At 43.3% G+C, this 17,405-nt stretch overlaps 1 protein-coding gene across 4 annotated transcripts in view; it reads right to left on the bottom strand.

The window, feature by feature from the left end:
* The window catches only part of ZC3H12C (zinc finger CCCH-type containing 12C), an 85,543-nt gene that overhangs the window by 25,353 nt on the left and 42,785 nt on the right, over positions 1-17,405 (bottom strand). For all 4 annotated transcript variants that reach the window (XM_059179888.1, XM_059179906.1, XM_059179895.1 and 1 more), the window contains exon 2: positions 15,460-16,208. In XM_059179888.1, coding sequence (XP_059035871.1) covers positions 15,460-16,208 — 749 coding nt within the window. The remainder of the gene's footprint in view (positions 1-15,459; positions 16,209-17,405) is intronic.

The raw sequence follows: 17,405 nt of genomic DNA, 5'->3' as shown, positions 1-17,405 counted from the left end.
AGCAATTCTACAGTTTGCATGGAACTGCAAACAACCTGAATTAACGAAAGCAATGCGGAGCAAGAACACAGCTGCAGGTGTCCCACAGCCATATTTCAAGACCGACTACAAAGCTGTAGTAATTAGAAACAGCAGGGTAATGCTCCCCAAAACAGGCGCAGAGATCAACGGAACTAACCTGAGAGGCCAGAAACAAGCCCACATTTCTTTTCTTTTTTTTTTTTTTTTAGATTTTATTTATTTATTTGACAGAGAGAAATCACAAATAGTCGGAGAGGCAGGCAGAGAGAGAGAGAGGGAAGCAGGCTCCTCGCTGAGCAGGGAGCCCGATACGGGACTCGATCCCAGGACCCCGAGATCATGACCTGAGCCGAAGGCAGCGGCTTAACCCACTGAGCCACCCAAGCGCCCCACAAGCCCACATTTCTATTTAATCCTTTAATCAATGATGAAGGAGGCAGGACTCTACAATGAGGAAAAGACATCTCTACAAGAAACGACGCTGGGGAAACTGGTCACTTTCTTACCCCAAACCTCAACATGGATTAAAAACCTGTAAGTCCTGAAATCATAAAACTACTAGAAGAAAACTTGGGCCGTGATTTCCTGGCCATTGACGTTAGCACTATTTTTCTGGGTCTGTCTCCGAGGCAAGGGAAACAAAACCAAAATAAAAAAGCAACCTACCTAACTGGGAGAAGATATTTGCAAAACTAATATATCCAATAAAGAGTTACTATCCAAAATATATAAGGAACTCACACAACAAGCAAAACAAAAACACAACTCAAAACCCCACAAACAATCCAATTAAAAAACTGGCAGAGGATCTAAACAGACTTTTTTTTTTTTTTTTTTAAGATTTTATTTATTTATTTGACAGATAAGAGATCACAAGTAGGCAGAGAGGCAGGCAGAGAGAGGGGAGGAAGCAGGCTCCCAACTGAGCAGAGAGCCCGATGCGGGGCTCGATCCCAGGACCCTGAGATCATGACCAGAGCTGAAGGCAGAGGCTTTAACCCACTGAGCCACCCAGGCGCCCCTAAGCAGACATTTTTCTAAAGAAGAAATAGATGGCCAAGAGATACAGGGAAAGATGCCTAACACGCCTAATTACCAGGGAAATGCAAATCAAAACCACAATCAGGTATCACTTCCAGCAAGTCAGAATGGTTAGTATCAAAAATGCAAGAAATAACAAATGTTAGTGAGGAAAGAGAGAAAGAAGAGAACCTTCGGGCACGATTGGTAGGATCATAAATTGATTCAGCCACTATGTCCCCCCCAAATTAGAAATACTATACAGTCCAGTAATTCCACTTCTGGGTATTTAGTCAAAGAAAAAGAAAACACAAATTTGTAAAGATGTATGCACCCCTATGTTTACTGCAGCCTTATTTACAATAGGGAAGCAACCTAACCACCTACCATTAAAGAACGGATAAAGAAGATGTGGTACGGATAATGTAATGGAGTATTACTTGGCCGTAAAATCTTGCCATTCATGAAGACACTGGTGGACCCAGAGGGTCTTATGCTAAGTGAAATAAGCCTGACAAAGACCAATACCACATGGTTCCATATGAGGAATCTAAAGGAGAACCCTAACAAATACGAAAACAAACATATGAATGATAAGAACCATAAATACAGAGGACACACTGGTGGCTGCCAGAGGGGAAGGTTATCAGGGAACAGTGAAACACGTGACGTGGACTGAGCAGTACGAACTTCGCTATAAGTCACAGCAATAGAAAGTACACCTGAGGGAATACAGTCAACATTTTAATGACTTTGTATAGTGACACATGGTACCTGTGCCGAGCATTTCCTCACTCACATAATTGCTGAATCACTATGTTGAACACCCGAAACTAATACCATGTATGTCAACTATGCTTCAATAAAGTGGCGAACTTATGAAAAAAAAAAAAAAAAAAAAACCAAAAAACTTGGAAATCACAGGTGACTTTTATTCTCATTTTGACATTTGTGTAGCAAGTATACTACTTATATGATCCAAGGAAAGCTATTCTTAAAATGATTTTCCCATAACTGATCTGAAATCTAATTATAAAAATAACAGAATGTTATACTGTAATACATTAGCACAGCTAGTTATTGTAGTAGTTCCAATACTAGGACTACCACAGGGGGATGACTTAGTGAGTTGCCCAGTATGGTGAAAATGATATCGCCTTTGGGTGTTTTCTTCACCAGTTTTCTGTGTGATGGTGGGAGTTACTTGCTCTTAGTTTTCTTATCTTTAAAATGGAGATAAACCCAGGAACCTTGCAGGTGAAACACGAACAAGGCAGTGTCTGTAAGGTGTCCCACACACAGAGTGGGCAGGAACAACTTTTAGTGCCTTTATACTCTCATGACCCTGTAATCCTAATTTGTGGAAGATGGAGAAAACTTGCTTTGGAGTGAAAATGAAGCCAACAAAATCTTCGTTAGGTTTAATCTCACCGATAGTAAATTGTGATTTTTGAGAACAATACATTTGATGTCTGGAGATCACTACACGGTTTCGGTTTTCAAAAGAAACCAAAAAGTAATCAAGGTTATCAGAGGGCTGCAAGGAGCATGGCCTTTTTTATAACCTGGTATATATATCATTTTTTATTTAATCTAGAATGTGACTTATAAGTACACTCTGTTCTGTACTGGATGGTCCAAGAAGGACTGTAAACCCCAGGGGCTTTAATGGGCCATTGTCACATGAAGCTACCCATAAGAACACATGTTTGCAAGGTTAAGTCGTTACAATGAAAAACTGAAGAGCCAGAGGTACCCCTTTAAACTCGAGAACCAGGTTTGAATCTTTTGTGCCAAGCCCTTCAAGTTTAGCTTGAACTCCATCACAGTACAGGAAGTCGGGCACACTAGGTGCTAATCACAGAGTAACTGGAACATGAAAATACTCACAATAAAGATAGCAAACACTGAATTATTAAGAGATCCAGGTGCTTTTCAAATATTTCATTGCTTGATATTTTTTCCCTCAATTTTTAGGCCTGATCATACATAATCCACGTTGGACATTTGAATGTATTTTAACTTCAAAGAACTCTTTGAAAAGTGGCTTTAAGACCTTCTTCACTGATTTAAAAGAAATTCTCACATCTCTCCTATGTTCCTTAAATAGGGAGAAAGGAGTGCAGCTGGATGGAATCTTAAATACGGAAATAAGATAAAATCCTACTTTCTGTCACTGCAGTCTAAATTTCATATTGTATGATAATGTATAATGAATTCCATGCACTGTCTTACGGAAATCCAAAATTTTCTTTTACACTGAAGGCTCATACGACTGCATGATTGATGTCTCTTTTGTCACTCTAATAGCTCCTCAGATTTGTGATCTCTGATCTTTTTTCCAATATACCAAGAGCACTCTGAAGCTAAACCTACTGTTTAGGATGCTAACTACTGAATGTACCACCAGAAACCAAGTCTACGCTCCCTTACTGAAAGTCATTTAATCAGTGTTCACCATTTCCACACTGTGGCTCAGAGCCACTTCTAGGTAGCAGGGAAGGGAATTTTTAAGTGGAAAAAGCCCACCTCTAGGACTCCACCAGAATTCTGATTTTGTCTGTTTTAAAAATATGCTACTAAGATCTGCAGGATTAGACCGCTTAAAAAAAAAGTCTGAAAAATCACTGATGTTCAATAATGAAAATACACGAAATGTAAACTAGTTCACTATCACCCTCCACTTGGTTATGGATGTAACAGCAGTGGAGTCAGGAGAGCTTTGAGAACAGAAAAACATAAGGAAGAAGGAAAGGGGAAAGACTGTGTTGACCTTATAAGGTCCATAATTTGAAGCCAAAATTAATAATAAGCACATCTAGCTGATCCTGACCCAAGAGGGTCATTAGTCTAAAGATGTTGAAGAGAACATATCTGTTAAGCAGGTATAAAAAGGTCTTCAATTTCAGCAAAAGTAGAAAACAGAGACCCTAGTCACATTTTCCTATTCTTATAACTGGGTAACATTTCCTATTTCTTGTAACTGGTAACACTGTTTAGGGGATCTGTAATTAACTTCATTCGTATGTAATGGGGTTGCTACTGTTGCTGAGTCCCAGGTTAGTTAAACACATCAGAGATAACATGAACGTTTTCTGACCACTGGCCTGTTAAAAAATTCCTGGTTAATGACAACCAGAACCGTGAATTCAGGATTATAAAGAGATGCAGCGGAATATTACTAACATTTGTCTTTGTCATACTGATATAATTAAAAACAGAAAAAACTAGTCATGCTTGTTTCTTTTTGCAGTCTCTAAGGACTTTCTTTACGACAGTAAGAGAAACGGGGCACTGCCAACTAACCTGTAAGTAACACCTAGAATGTTCACCTAGGGGGAAATTAAGCTGTCCTTTAGTTAATGGTAAGCCCCAATTAAGCTGGGGCATAAAAAGTATTCCACTGAGAAGCTATCTAATAGAAATATAATGGGAACAACATGCATAGTTTTAAATGATCTAGTATAGTGCATTTTTAAAAGCAAAGACCAAGTAAAAAGCAGTTGAAATTAACTTTAGTAATATTTCAGTTCACTTAATTTATCAAAGATTATCACTTTAAGACATAACAAAAGTGACAGCTATATTTCAAATACTTTTTCGCAATCTGGTATGTATGTTACATTTACAGAATATCTCAGTTTGGTCTAGATACATTACAAGAGCTCAAAGCCACTTGTGGCCAGTGGTCACCATGCTGGACCACACAGGTCTGCTGCACAGATTTTCGATTTATTTTTGTTGAAAGAACCAAATCAAATCTGAATGAACTCTCCTCGTGTAAACCATACACATGGGGAGTAGGCTCCAGGAGGATTTTATTAACTAGATACTGGGCCTGTACTTACATGCTGAACAGGCAACAGGACAGCAAATCCACCAAATAATGGACAGCAAATTTCAGAGTCTGGCTAAGATGACCTTCAATATTCAAATTAATTTACATTGAAAGGAGTTCTCAAGTTCACAGAACTTCACAAACCAGATTAGATACATGAAAGCCTTTCTGCGTTTTAAAGATCAGAAGCGAAATCCTGTTACACAGATTGCTAAACTCTGCTTGTTTTTCATAAATATCTGGGTTTACCCCACTAGTCTTGATATAAAGAAAAGTTATCATAACTTACACATTCTTCTCTGCTCATACTCTAAAATCTGTATCTGATTTCTGTTCAAACTTTCAGTGATTCACCTGGGATGTTTGTGTACATCCCTGTTAACACTGAGATGTGTACTTAATAACCAGTTCCTATCCCAAGCTTTCTGGTGGGTAGAGGTAGAAGTCGTTATTTCTCCATTCTCTGCTGTGTGACTGGTACATGAAAGCAGTGAATATTCCTAGTTCATCTTTTTTTTCCCAGTGGTCCACAACTTAACCTTTGCATATAGAAGTAGGTCTCCTCGTCTGCAATCTTAGTGCTGAAATCCTTCTCTAAACTTATCTGCACAGTGAACTTTTTTTTGCTTTTAAAGATTTTATTTATTTATTTGAAAGAGAGAGCGAGCAAGCACAAGCAGGGGAGGTGGGGGAAGGGGCAGGGAGCCTGCAGTGGGGCTCGATCCCAGGACCCTGAAATCATGACCCGAGTGGAAGGCAGATGCTTAACCCACTGAGCCACCCAGGTGCCCCGCAGTGAACTTTTTAAAAGGCTCATCTGATATGCCCCTCCCCTCTTACTTCAGTTCTTTCCATGGCTCCTGATCCTTACCAGAGATGCAATATAAGGATGGATCCTATTGGCCAAACGTGGTTCACCCGAGATTAGCAAAGAAAATATCTGTCCTAATTCTCTGCACAAACATGCAACAATAAAGCCCACCTACTAGTCAGGAGGTTTGATCTAAATCCAGAAAGCCTGGTTCCCTGACCAAGACAGAGGACTTGCCGCGATTGCGGGGAGGGGCGGGAGGTGCAGTTTCAGTAATTCGTTTGCGTCAGAAAGAGACGAGTGGTGCACCTCCTCCTCATTCTGTTCCACGGGAGAATCTGGCACATCAGCGTGCAGGGGAGTGATAAGGCTCTGGGTGTTTTCTTGTTTACTACTCACCGAAAGGGCAGAAGCGAAAGATAGAGATACAGTGACTTTTAAGGAAGTCAGGTGACCAGGTCACGGACACACAGTGAAGAAATCAAGACCTCGAGTTGGGAAGACGGCAGAACAGGACGCTGCGCTCCCCTCGACAGGACCCCACGGGCTCACTGACAGCTGCATCCACATAACAAATTCTGAAAATGACCTGGAGACTGACGGAGCAGACCTGCTCCCGTTAATCAGAACTCCGAAGACTTACTGCAAAGGAAAGGAGGGGTGGAGCCCTGCGTGGGAGCCAAAGCTCGGGTGGGAATCCCCGTAAGTGGGAGCGGTAAGACGATCAGACCCCACGCCGGGCACCCACGGCAACCAGAGACCTGTCCTGGGAAGGTGAGTCCACAGAACATCCAGAAAGCCCTCCTGGCTTTGAGAAGCAGGAGGGCCGAACTTCAGGAGGGCCAGAGGGCAACAGGAAACAGAGCCCCGTCCCCCAAAGAGCCAGAGTAATACAGAACTCCACTGAGAGCACAGTAACAGCAGTTTGGAAGGTGCCTGGGGTATACACGCAAGGGGTTTACTGACTGATCTTAGAATGTGTGATGGAGGGAGGGGCAGAGAACCGCAAGAGATTTCTCGAAGAATAAAGTGCTCATGGGGGCCATTTCTCATCCCCACCCTCCGCAGCCCAGAGAGCCAGATGCCTGTAAGAGTCCTATCAACTCTCGCCAGCACACAAACCCTGCCCTGACATTCCCCATCTAATCCACCCATCCTGGTGGGCAAACCTCCAGAGCAGCTCTTGCCCCCAACACACCCTGCAGGCAATCCCAGAGGGACCAGCACCACTGCAAAGTGACTCCTGCCTGGGGAGGGAGAAACGTCCTCACACACCAGCATGCCCACAGTTCCAGCAGCCCCGCCTCTTAGCTGGCTGCATCTGGAGAAAGCCCTGCCCGTCAGTGAACCTGCAGATGCGGCAGAGAAGCTAAGGGCACATACCGAGGATGATTGCTGGCCCCACTCACCACCAAAGGCTTCTCTGACACACGGGGAGCACAGCCATAGTGGTGCCTAGCGTTGTGGCAGAGAAGCTAACTGCAGACAACTAGTCTGACTGCCGGCCGACCCACAAGCCAACCATGGCAGTGGTCTCAGGCCTCTCAATAGCCCGGGGACCAAAGCTGCCTAGTATGCCCACATCAGGCAAAGTGGGTCATTGTAGTTTGCCAGGCTGAGAGCTATCACAGATCAGCCACCACAGCAGGGAACACAGCATCTCTTCTATACAAGACCGCTATGAGACCAGAAGACACAGCTAACCTACCCATAAAATAGCTAACCTATACATAAAAATAGACACAGAGTTAGACAAAATGGGGAGACAGAGGTGTATGTCCTAAATGAAAGAATAAGACAAAATCACAGAGCTAAAAGAATCAAATCAAATCAAAGAGCTAAAAGAAACAGATAAGCAACATGCCTAATAAAGAATTCAAAATAATGATCCTAAAAGATACCCACTAGCTGGAGAAGAGTGGATGATCTCAGAACTTATAGAAACAGGTAGAAAATATAAAAAAGAGCCTGTCAGAGCTGAAGAATTCAGTAATGGAAATAAACAATACACCAGAAGGAATAAACAGCCAATGAGAAGACACTGCAGACCAGATCAGTGATCTGAAAGACAAGGTCATGGAAAGCAACCAAGCCGAAGAGCGAAAAGAAAAAAAAAAATAATTAAAAAATGAGAGTAGTTTGGGGCGCCTGGGTGGCTCAGTGGGTTGAAGCCTCTGCCTTCAGCTCAGGTCATGATCTCAGAGTCCTGGGATCGAGCCCCGGATCGGGCTCTCTGCTTGGTGGGGAGCCTGCTTCCTCCTCTCTCTCTGCCTACTTGTGATCTCTGTCTGTCAAATAAATAAAATCTTAAAAAAAAAAAAAATGCTGTTCTGTGCATTTGTGTGCAAGTTTTTTTTTTTCTTTCTTAAAGATTTTATTTATTTATTTGACAGAAAGAGATCACAAGCAGATGGAGAGGCAGGCAGAGAGGGAGATAGAGGGAAGCAGGCTCCATGCTGAGCGGAGAGCCCGATGCAGGACTCGATCCCAGGACCCCGAGATCATGACCTGAGCCGAAGGCAGAGGCTTTAACCCACTGAGCCACCCAGGCACCTCAGAATACACGATTTTTAAAGTGCACATGGAATGTTCTCCAGAAGGGATTACAGGACAGGCCACAAAACAAGTCTCAATAAATTTAAGAAGACTGAAATCATATCAAGCATATTTTCTGACCACAACTATATAAAACTGGGAATCAATAAAAAGGAAAAAATCTGAAAAGAACAAGAATGCACAGAGACTTAAAAATGTGCTACTAAACAATGAATGGATTAACTGAAATATTAAGAAGGAAATTTAAAAAAATACATGGAGACATAAATGAAAACAAATGGTCCAAAATCTTTGGGACACAGAAATAGCAGCGGGAAGAGGCAAGTTTATTGTGATACAGGTCTATCTCAAGAAAAGGAAAAATCTCAAATATACAACCTAACTTTACACCTAATGGTACTAGAAAAAGAACAAACAAAACCCAAGGCTAGAAGGAAGAATTAAGATTATAGCAGTTAAAAAAATAAAAGAGAGCAAAAAAAACAAAAAAAAAAGGAAAAAAGAATCAATGAAACTAAGTTGTTTTAAAAGATAAATAAAACTGATAAACCTTACAGTATGCTGATCATGAAAAGAAGAGGACACAAATAAATACAATAAAAAACAAAAAGTAACAACCACAGAAATAGAATGGATTATGAGAATATCATGAAAAACTACACCAACAAATTGGATAACCTAGAAGAAATAGATAAATTCACAGACACATACAATCTTCCAAGACTGAATCAGGAGAAAATAGAAACATTGAACAGACTGATTACTATTAATGAAATTGAATCAGTAATCAAAAAACTGCCAAACAAAGTCCAGGACCCGACAGTTTCACAAAAGCAAAAATAAGCTATTCTGAGTACACCAAAATAAGTTTTTGCATAAAGGAAACCGACGGAACGAGAAAGCAACCTACTGAATGCGAAAAGATATTTACAAATCCTATATCTGATAAGGGGTTAGTATCCAAAAAATATAGAGAATTCACACAACTTAATACAAAAAAACCAAACTTGCAAGGATGTTGAGAAATGGGAACCCTGTGCACTGTTGGTGGGAGTGCAAGCTGGTGCAGCCACTCTGGAAAAGAGTGTGGAAGCTCCTCAAGAAGTTAAAAATAGTAATACTACATGATGAAGTAATTCCACTCCTGGGTATTTACCCAAAGAAAAGGAAAACACTAGTTCAGAAAGACGTGTGCACTCCTATGTTTCCCGCAGCATTACTTAAAACAGCCAAGACATGGAAGCAACCTCAGTGTTCATCCTTAGTTAAATGGATGAAGACACACACATGCACGTGCCCACAGCGCGCACGCGCACACACACACACACACACAGAATATTAGTCACAGAAAAGAACGAGACTGTGCCATCTGCAACGGCGTGGATGGGCCTAGAAAATACTAGGCTAAGTGAGATAAGTCAGGCAGAGAAAGACAAATGCCCTATGGTTTCCCATAAATGGGGGATCTAAGAAACAAAACAGATGAACAGAGAACAAAAGAACCACCACACTCCAATACTGAGAACAAACTGGGGGTTGCCAGCGGGAGAGCTGGTGGGGGTGGGGATGGGTGAAACAGATACAGGGCTTTGGAAGTACAAACTTCCAGACAAAAAAGTCAGTAAGTCATTGAGATGAAAGATACAGCTTAGGGCATATCGTCACTATCACCACAGTTACGTCCGGTCACGACACTTATCATCATGGCGAGCCCGGAATGATGGACGGCGCTGTCAGATCCACACGGTGGACGTCTGAAGCCTGTACAGCATGTGTCCGTGAACCGCACTTCGATTACAAACAGAACAGTCACCGAGGACTTTGAGTCATCGAAGTGCGCAGACACTCGGGCCAGCTTACCAGGTGCCCATCCCTGTGGCACTCAGGACCGCACTGTTAGCGGCATGACTCGTCATCAGACACTTATGCCACATGAGAATGAGAAGAGCAGTGGATTTAAGGAAAAATACAAACAAACTACTGGACACCTTTGGACAGAGACGAATTCGATACCCACCACTGAACTACCTTCAGTTGGATGGAATCACCGGGCTTGAAAAGGTGTAAAGCTGCTTGGAGGGAATGAACACCACCAGAGCCTCAGAATTTCATTCCAGAAACAGCGTACACGCTACTCATGCTTTCCTTCCGCGTCTGCACTTGGGGCATACGCCTCCCGGAACATCCACATTACCCGGTCTGTGTCCCCTTGAAGGAAGGAGGCCTACTTGCCCAGTGACCAATCTGTAGGCTTTTTCTTTCTTTTTTTTTTTTTTAAAGGACTTTAAATCAACTGCACTTTTTGTCAGGATTTGTTAGTCCAGTTCCACTAAATGTAAATTTCATTCTGTTTCACATTTCAGAAACCAAACACATTGTGAGTGCCTAATACTATATATGTAAACGTTTAGGGCTTTCCCCAAATGTAGTTTACCTTTCTGTTTCAACATGCTATGCCCTCCACTCTCAGCAGTGAAAAGGTGTCACAAATTGTGCTGCACTAAGTTCTGGGTCACTGTCAGTCGCTTATTCAGCAAACTTGCCCAGAACCTGTATCAGTGTGGCACATTTTAAAAAGCATATTAATTATCGTGGAGTAGAAACACGCTCCCTCCATGGTCCCCTAGGAGGGTCTCTGCTCTCCTGGGAGCTCTGGTGTCTATCTCAATGTGGCTTCTCCCTGCATTACTTGGACGGCACCTGGATCTAGGAGCCCAAGTCAGCGACGTCTTTTTTTTTTTTTTTTTTTAAGATTTTATTTATTTGACAGAGAGGGAGAGAGCACAAGTAGGCAGAGGCTGGCAGGGAGAGAGGGGGAAGCAGGCTTCCCGCTGAACAGAGAGCCCGCGATGCGGGGCTCGATCCCAGGACCCTGAGATCATAACCTGAGCCGAAGGCAGAGGCTTAACCCACTGAGCCACCCAGGTGTCCTGAGTCCAAGTCTTCTTTATGAAACTGGGGAAATCATCACTGAAGACCACTGATAATATAAACTTGAAGCAAGAATTAAAACAGTCCTATAAATTATACAAATAAAATGGACGGTGAAATTGCTATGCTTTTTAGATACAAACAAACCCAAAAACAAAAGCCCTGGGATAACAAAGTATTCATTAGTTACTATATTCTGGGTTGAAATACAAAATCTAGCTCTAATGCAGTAACTATAATTTACTGAGCACCTATGACACGCTAGGCAGTTGGTATTAATTATCTTTAGTTCTCATAACAGGCCTGTAAGATAAGAATTCTGCTTTTTACAATTCTGAAAAGGAAGGCTGGAAAGTTTTAACAACATACTTAGAATCACAAAAGTGGTACAGAGAGAACTCATTTTTTTTTAAAGCCTACTTTGGTAATTTTAATAAAAATACCCTTGCTTTCCTACTTCTAATTTCTATCTAAAGAATCATTTTCCATCAGTTTTATTGCAGGCGTTTAAATGAAATTAAAAATATATTCATCTTATATATGCACTACTTCTGCCTGAGAGATCAGAAGGAAAATTAAATAGTATTCTAGTTTTAACTCATCCCCACATTTACTTATTATTTTAACATCGTGTGTACAAATTATGTAATAGGTTTGCCTAACTTAGCGTGAGTGGGCAATTAATTTTAAAAGTAAAAGCATGTTCTAGTTTATGAGACATGAAATGGGTGAAATCTGTCCGCATTTTTTGTTAAAATAAGAGTTTGAATCTGAAGTAGATAGGTATTTTTAAATGATTTTTTTCTCTTACAAATGGCTGAATATAGAAGTTTACTATGAATTTTCACGAGCTCTGGCACTTCCAGAGTTACGGACGTGCTACAACATTGTATTGTGACTGACAGGATAATGCTGCTATACTAAAAATCTCCTGTCAACTTGTTCTGTCCTGAGATGCCTGGAGCACTTCACTCCCAGCGTCAGATTAAAATACAAGATGGTGAGAAGAGCAGACTCTGCACCGTCCCGCCCGTCCAGCAGGGGGAGCCGGTGGGGCCGCACGAGTGTGGGGGCAGACGTCCGTCTTCTACTTACAGAACAGACCGTGTTCACACGCCTTCAGGATGCCGCCTAGTTCTGAACCACAGTTCTCCTGGGGAGGATTTCCACCATGTGCGAGGAGTGGACTTTAGAGTCAGATGCAAATTTTCGATTATTTCCGGTGGAAATTTTCATTTCCACTGGGAGCTAGGTGTTGGTCATGGGAGTGGACAGGAGAGGCTGATCCGACTGTGATACTGCTTATCTAAATGACATCCATCTTATGAATTCATTTCTGTGGGCTCCACCTTCTAGAAATCTCCTGCCCTTCTCCCGCTCCTGTCTGTCTGTGTCTGTACATTTACAGTGCATTTACCTCCATTGCCAGACACTCCCCTGGTGCCCGTCTTGTTCTCCCCCTTCAGAATGCGGCTTCCACAGTTCAGCCGCCCGGCTACTGTCCCCCGGTTACCGCCTTCCTCTCCTGCGGACACGCTTTCCCTGTCTCTTCCGCTTACCTAGGCTCATTCTTAAACCCCAAACTAAACAAAATCCTCCCCCCAACACTTCTTCCTCCTCTTTCTTCCCTTCCTCCGTCAACTTTCTAGAACACCGATTTAGCTCTATTTATTTATTTATTTTTTAATTTTAATTTTTAAGGAGGCTCCATGCCCAGTGCGGGGCTTGAACTCCCAGCCCTGAGATCAAGAGTCACACGCTCCTCCGACTGAGCCAGCCAGGCTCCCGATCCTTAATTTCTTGACATCCTTGTAACTGGGCCTCTATCTTCAATGCCAAATGGAATTCCTGAAAACAGTGGCTTCCTGGCTGTCATGTCCTCTGATCGTTTTTCAGTACAACCCACGGGATATTCTCTCCTTGAAGCCTGATCTCCTTCCAGTCCTGATGGCATGTGTGGCTCCCTTGGTTTTTCTAACACTAGTATTTTTCATGCTACTCTTCTCCCCTCCTGACCTGTATATACTCACATTTCATGCAGAATGACCTGTGACACTGGCTATGTACCAAGAATACCTGGGCACTCAAGAAATACATTATTATTTAGGCTCTATCATAGCCCCATTGATTCAAGAGTAGAGTCCTAGAAGGTGTATTTTTTTTAAGATTCCTCTGGGGATTCTGACTTCTGGCTACAGTTCTAGGTGGTTCCTCCCGATCCTATCACCTTCCCACACTACTCCTTCTGGAGATTTCATGATGTTCTGGCCTTACAAGTTACCACTCTGCTTAGGTAACCATTTCCTAGTTCTGGATTACAAGGGGCTAAGTTTGGGAAAGATTAAACAGAGAGGTTATTTTACTGAAAGTCTTCTCAAGGCTATACCTATGCTTCAGACCTCTAGGACGCTCAAGGCCCTCTGTAGTCTGTGAGAAAGGGTTGTGGGGAGATCCCAATTGATCTCCTACCTGCAGCATCCACTTTAAGCATCACTGCCAGGTTATGAGTATAAGGAATAACTCTATTCCTACATCCTCTCCTCAAAAACCTTCAGGTATCTTTGGATTAGGGTCAAGTTTAAATTCTCTGGCTTGTCACTCAAGACCTTAAAAGGTCTGGCTTGAACCTTTTCAACTTGTTTCTATCTCTCATTATCCGATAAAAAGTACACAGACTTAGAAGTCAGACATATTTGGGTTTGAATTATGCTTTTCCTTGGGTAAACAATTAATACCCTGCAAGTCTCATCTGCTTGTAAATGAAAGAAAGATAACACTGCTTCTACCTGAAAAGGTTATACTGAGGACTGTTAAGTTGATCCATCTCACACCCTGGTACAAGCCCTTACTCTCACCTGCTAAAAACCAGTGGCTCCCAGATTTCAGCATACATTCTTATTAGCTGGTGTACTTGTGACAAAAGTCGATGCATGAGCTACCCCTGGACCTGCACTTGGCAGGTTTGTGTGTGGGATGGTGTCTAGAAGTGACCTAGGTCTCTAGAAGTGACTGTCCAGTATGGCGGCCACTGGCTAGGGGTGCTACTGAGCGCTGGAGTCTGGCTTGTCTGAACTGAGATGTGCTCTAAATGTAACATAGCCAGTCCTAACTCTTACTATAGAAGAATAATGCAAAATATTTCATTATTGATCACATGTTGAAATAATATTTTGGCTATATGCGTCTAAATAAAATACGTCCTTTCCTATCATTTTTACCTGTTTCATTTTTTTAATATAAGTACCAGAGAATTTAAACTGAGGTATGTGCCAACATTATATTTCTATGGAACAGCATTGGTCTAGATGCTTCTCCAGATGATACTTGTGGTAGAGAACATCAGAGCATTTCCTAAGAAACGATATAGGAAATTCTAAACTCTCTGAAAGAGTGGACACCTTTCCCTATTTTTAGATCCCCACCAGTGTTCAGAACATTGTGGGTAATTAACTTTATACTAATTGAATTTAGAGGCATTTAAAATGTTATCACAGTTTTATAAAAAGAACTTCATTAGAAGTTTTTGCTTTTTTAAAAATCCCATTCCTAAGGAATTATTTTTGAATTTACATTTTTAAAAAAATATTTATTTATTTGACAGAGAGAGAGAGAGACAGACACAGTGGCAGGCAGAGGGAGAGGGAGAAACAGGCTTCCCACCAAGCAGGGAGCCCAATGCGGGACTGGATCCCAGGACGCTTGGGATCACGACCAGAGCCAAAGGCAGATGCTTCACCAACTGAGACACCCAGGCCCCCCTGAATTTACATTTAAGTGAAACAAAAGACATTTGAAACTCTAACTTCGGTTCGTTCCCAAATCAATAAAAATAATTTTCGAAAAGAACTGGCATGTTTTCCCTATGGTTATTTGACTCGCATAGAAACAGACTGTTTCTCCGACTAGATTTCAAAAGTGCCAAATATCCCCGAACTCCAGACCTTCCCTTACAACCAGCGGTCAACACTCAGCCGGGGACACGCGCTCATTTTAATGCCACAGTAATGCAGCCGGATGCGGGAAAGGAAAGAGAGACTTACGGGGGGGGGGGGGGTCTGTCTTTAAGGACAAGTGCGGTGAGAATGCTGACCCCCCCGACCCCCCCCCCCCCCACAAGCAGACTGGCAGGAGACCAGAGGCGACACAGCTAGGACACACGTAGGCCAGCGCTGCGATGCGGGACCATCTCGACCTCTCCCGCCGCCGGGAGAGAACCGACCCCGAAGCGAGCAAGCCCCCCGCCCCCAGGAAGGGAAGAAGGGGCGCGGACGGCCGCCCTCACCTCATGGCCACGTTGCTGCCGTCGATGACCACCGGCCTCAGGTTCTCGCCGTCGTCCGCGAGCGGCTCCTGCATTGGCGAGTCGGAGCGCTGGGACTCCAGGGACGACGAGTCCCGCGGCGCGCTGGGCACGGCGCTCGCGGCCGGCTCGGCGTCGCTCTTGTTCCCCAGCTTGACCAGCTCTCCCAGGATGTCGTTGATCAAGGCGTCGGTCCCGAGCTTGTGGAGCACGAGCTGCACCTGCTCCTCCGAGTAGCCCAGCTTCAGCGCGAACTCCAGCTTGGTCTGGTACTCCCGCACCGCGTCAGCGGGCTGCGCCGCCTCCCCGCACGCCGCCGGCGCCTCCGCGGGCTCCAAGTCTCGCAGCAGGTCACTGCGTGTCAGCGCGCGGGGCTGCAAGCAGGGGGACCGGCACAGCTGTCTGTGAGTCTTGGTCACCAAGCACGGCTCCACCGACACGCGCAGTCGTTCGGACTCGTTATCAGAATGTGCGCTTCCGTCCGAGTCGCCCGAGCTCGCGTTCCCTCCCGGCGCGTCTTTCTCCTCCTTCCCCGAGTGCACTTGATCCATGGTCGGCTTCTCTACCATCGACCACGGCACGGGTGCACTTGAGTGTGGGTCGGTGCTCTCCACATAGAGGTGGCCGAGATCGTGCCCCAGATGATCCTTCAAGCCCATGAAGCTGTTACGTGTACTTGACTCCACTTTGCTATTTTTTCTGTATTCCTGAATGCAAAGCACCCCGTATTCCTAGAGAAAAAACATGTAAGACTCTTAGAATTTTGGACTGTTTCATTTCTGTTCCCATAAAGAACGTGAAAGAACACTGCCAGACCACGGAATATGCAGCGCGGTGGTTTCTCTCCATCTCCTCAGCCCTCGCAACACCTTTGCCCCAGATAGTACCATGTCCTGTTTTCCAGATAAAGAAGTTAGGAAGTAGAATGCCACGCAATCCCTCTAAGGCAACAAAGAAAGTAACTAGTGGAACTGGATTTTTTTTTTTGAACCCAGTTTTGCGTGACTTTTCCCATTCTATCGTGCACTTCTTGACCTTTGGTGGGAGAGATCTCTCCACTGTCAGAAAGGCCAGTGTTTCAGAGCGACACCTACAATATTGCCGAAAAGCAGGTTCTAGATGAACTGTGATAGGTTATGTACATTTTCTCTAAAAGAATTCATAAACATTTGTAAAGAGTATTTGAAGGGAAAGCCATATGGAAAGAAAGGAAAACGTTAACTTACTATACTTGAAAGAATGACATTAATTTGGATCAAGCTTAACAACAATCTGAAGACATTCCAGACAGAATTTAGGTGGAGTGCTAACAGAGCACAGGTGACAACAGTCAACAAATTCCAACAGTCAACAAAGAACTAAATAATCACCAAGTGAATTATACTCCAATTAGCAGACAAATAGTTTTGCCCTAACAATCCTTATTTTGTGGATACAGAGCATAGTATCAGAATACACATTTTAATGTGATGTTACCCTTACTAAGGGTCAGGGACAGTGCCATCTATTTCATTCCAGGGGGAAAAACTCCTTTATTCTCTGCACATTTACAGAAAGCAGAGAAATGGTACAGTTCACATGAAATTAACAGCAATGAGTTAAAGTACACTGAATACATGTTATCTTGATTTCTGAATCTAATGTAAGAAAATACTTCTGGGGGTATCTGGGTGGCTCAGTGGGTTGAAGCCTCTGCTTTCGGCTCAGGTCATGATCCCAGGGTCCTGGGATCGAGCCCCCGCATCAGGCTCTCTGCTCCACAGGGAGCCTGCTTCCTCCTCTCTCTCTGCCTGCCTCTCTGTCTACTTGTTCTTTGTCTGTTGAATAAATAAATAAAATCTTAAAAAAGAAAATACTTCTGTACTACATCGATAATTAATTACCCACTATCCGCATTTGGTTAAAGAGTCATCTCCTCTCCTACTTCG

Source organism: Mustela lutreola, chromosome 1 (assembly GCF_030435805.1).
Source record: "Mustela lutreola isolate mMusLut2 chromosome 1, mMusLut2.pri, whole genome shotgun sequence".
Lineage (NCBI taxonomy): Eukaryota > Metazoa > Chordata > Mammalia > Carnivora > Mustelidae > Mustela > Mustela lutreola.
The sequence above is the reverse complement of the archived record's forward strand: the minus strand, read 5'-3'. Positions and strand labels throughout refer to the sequence as shown.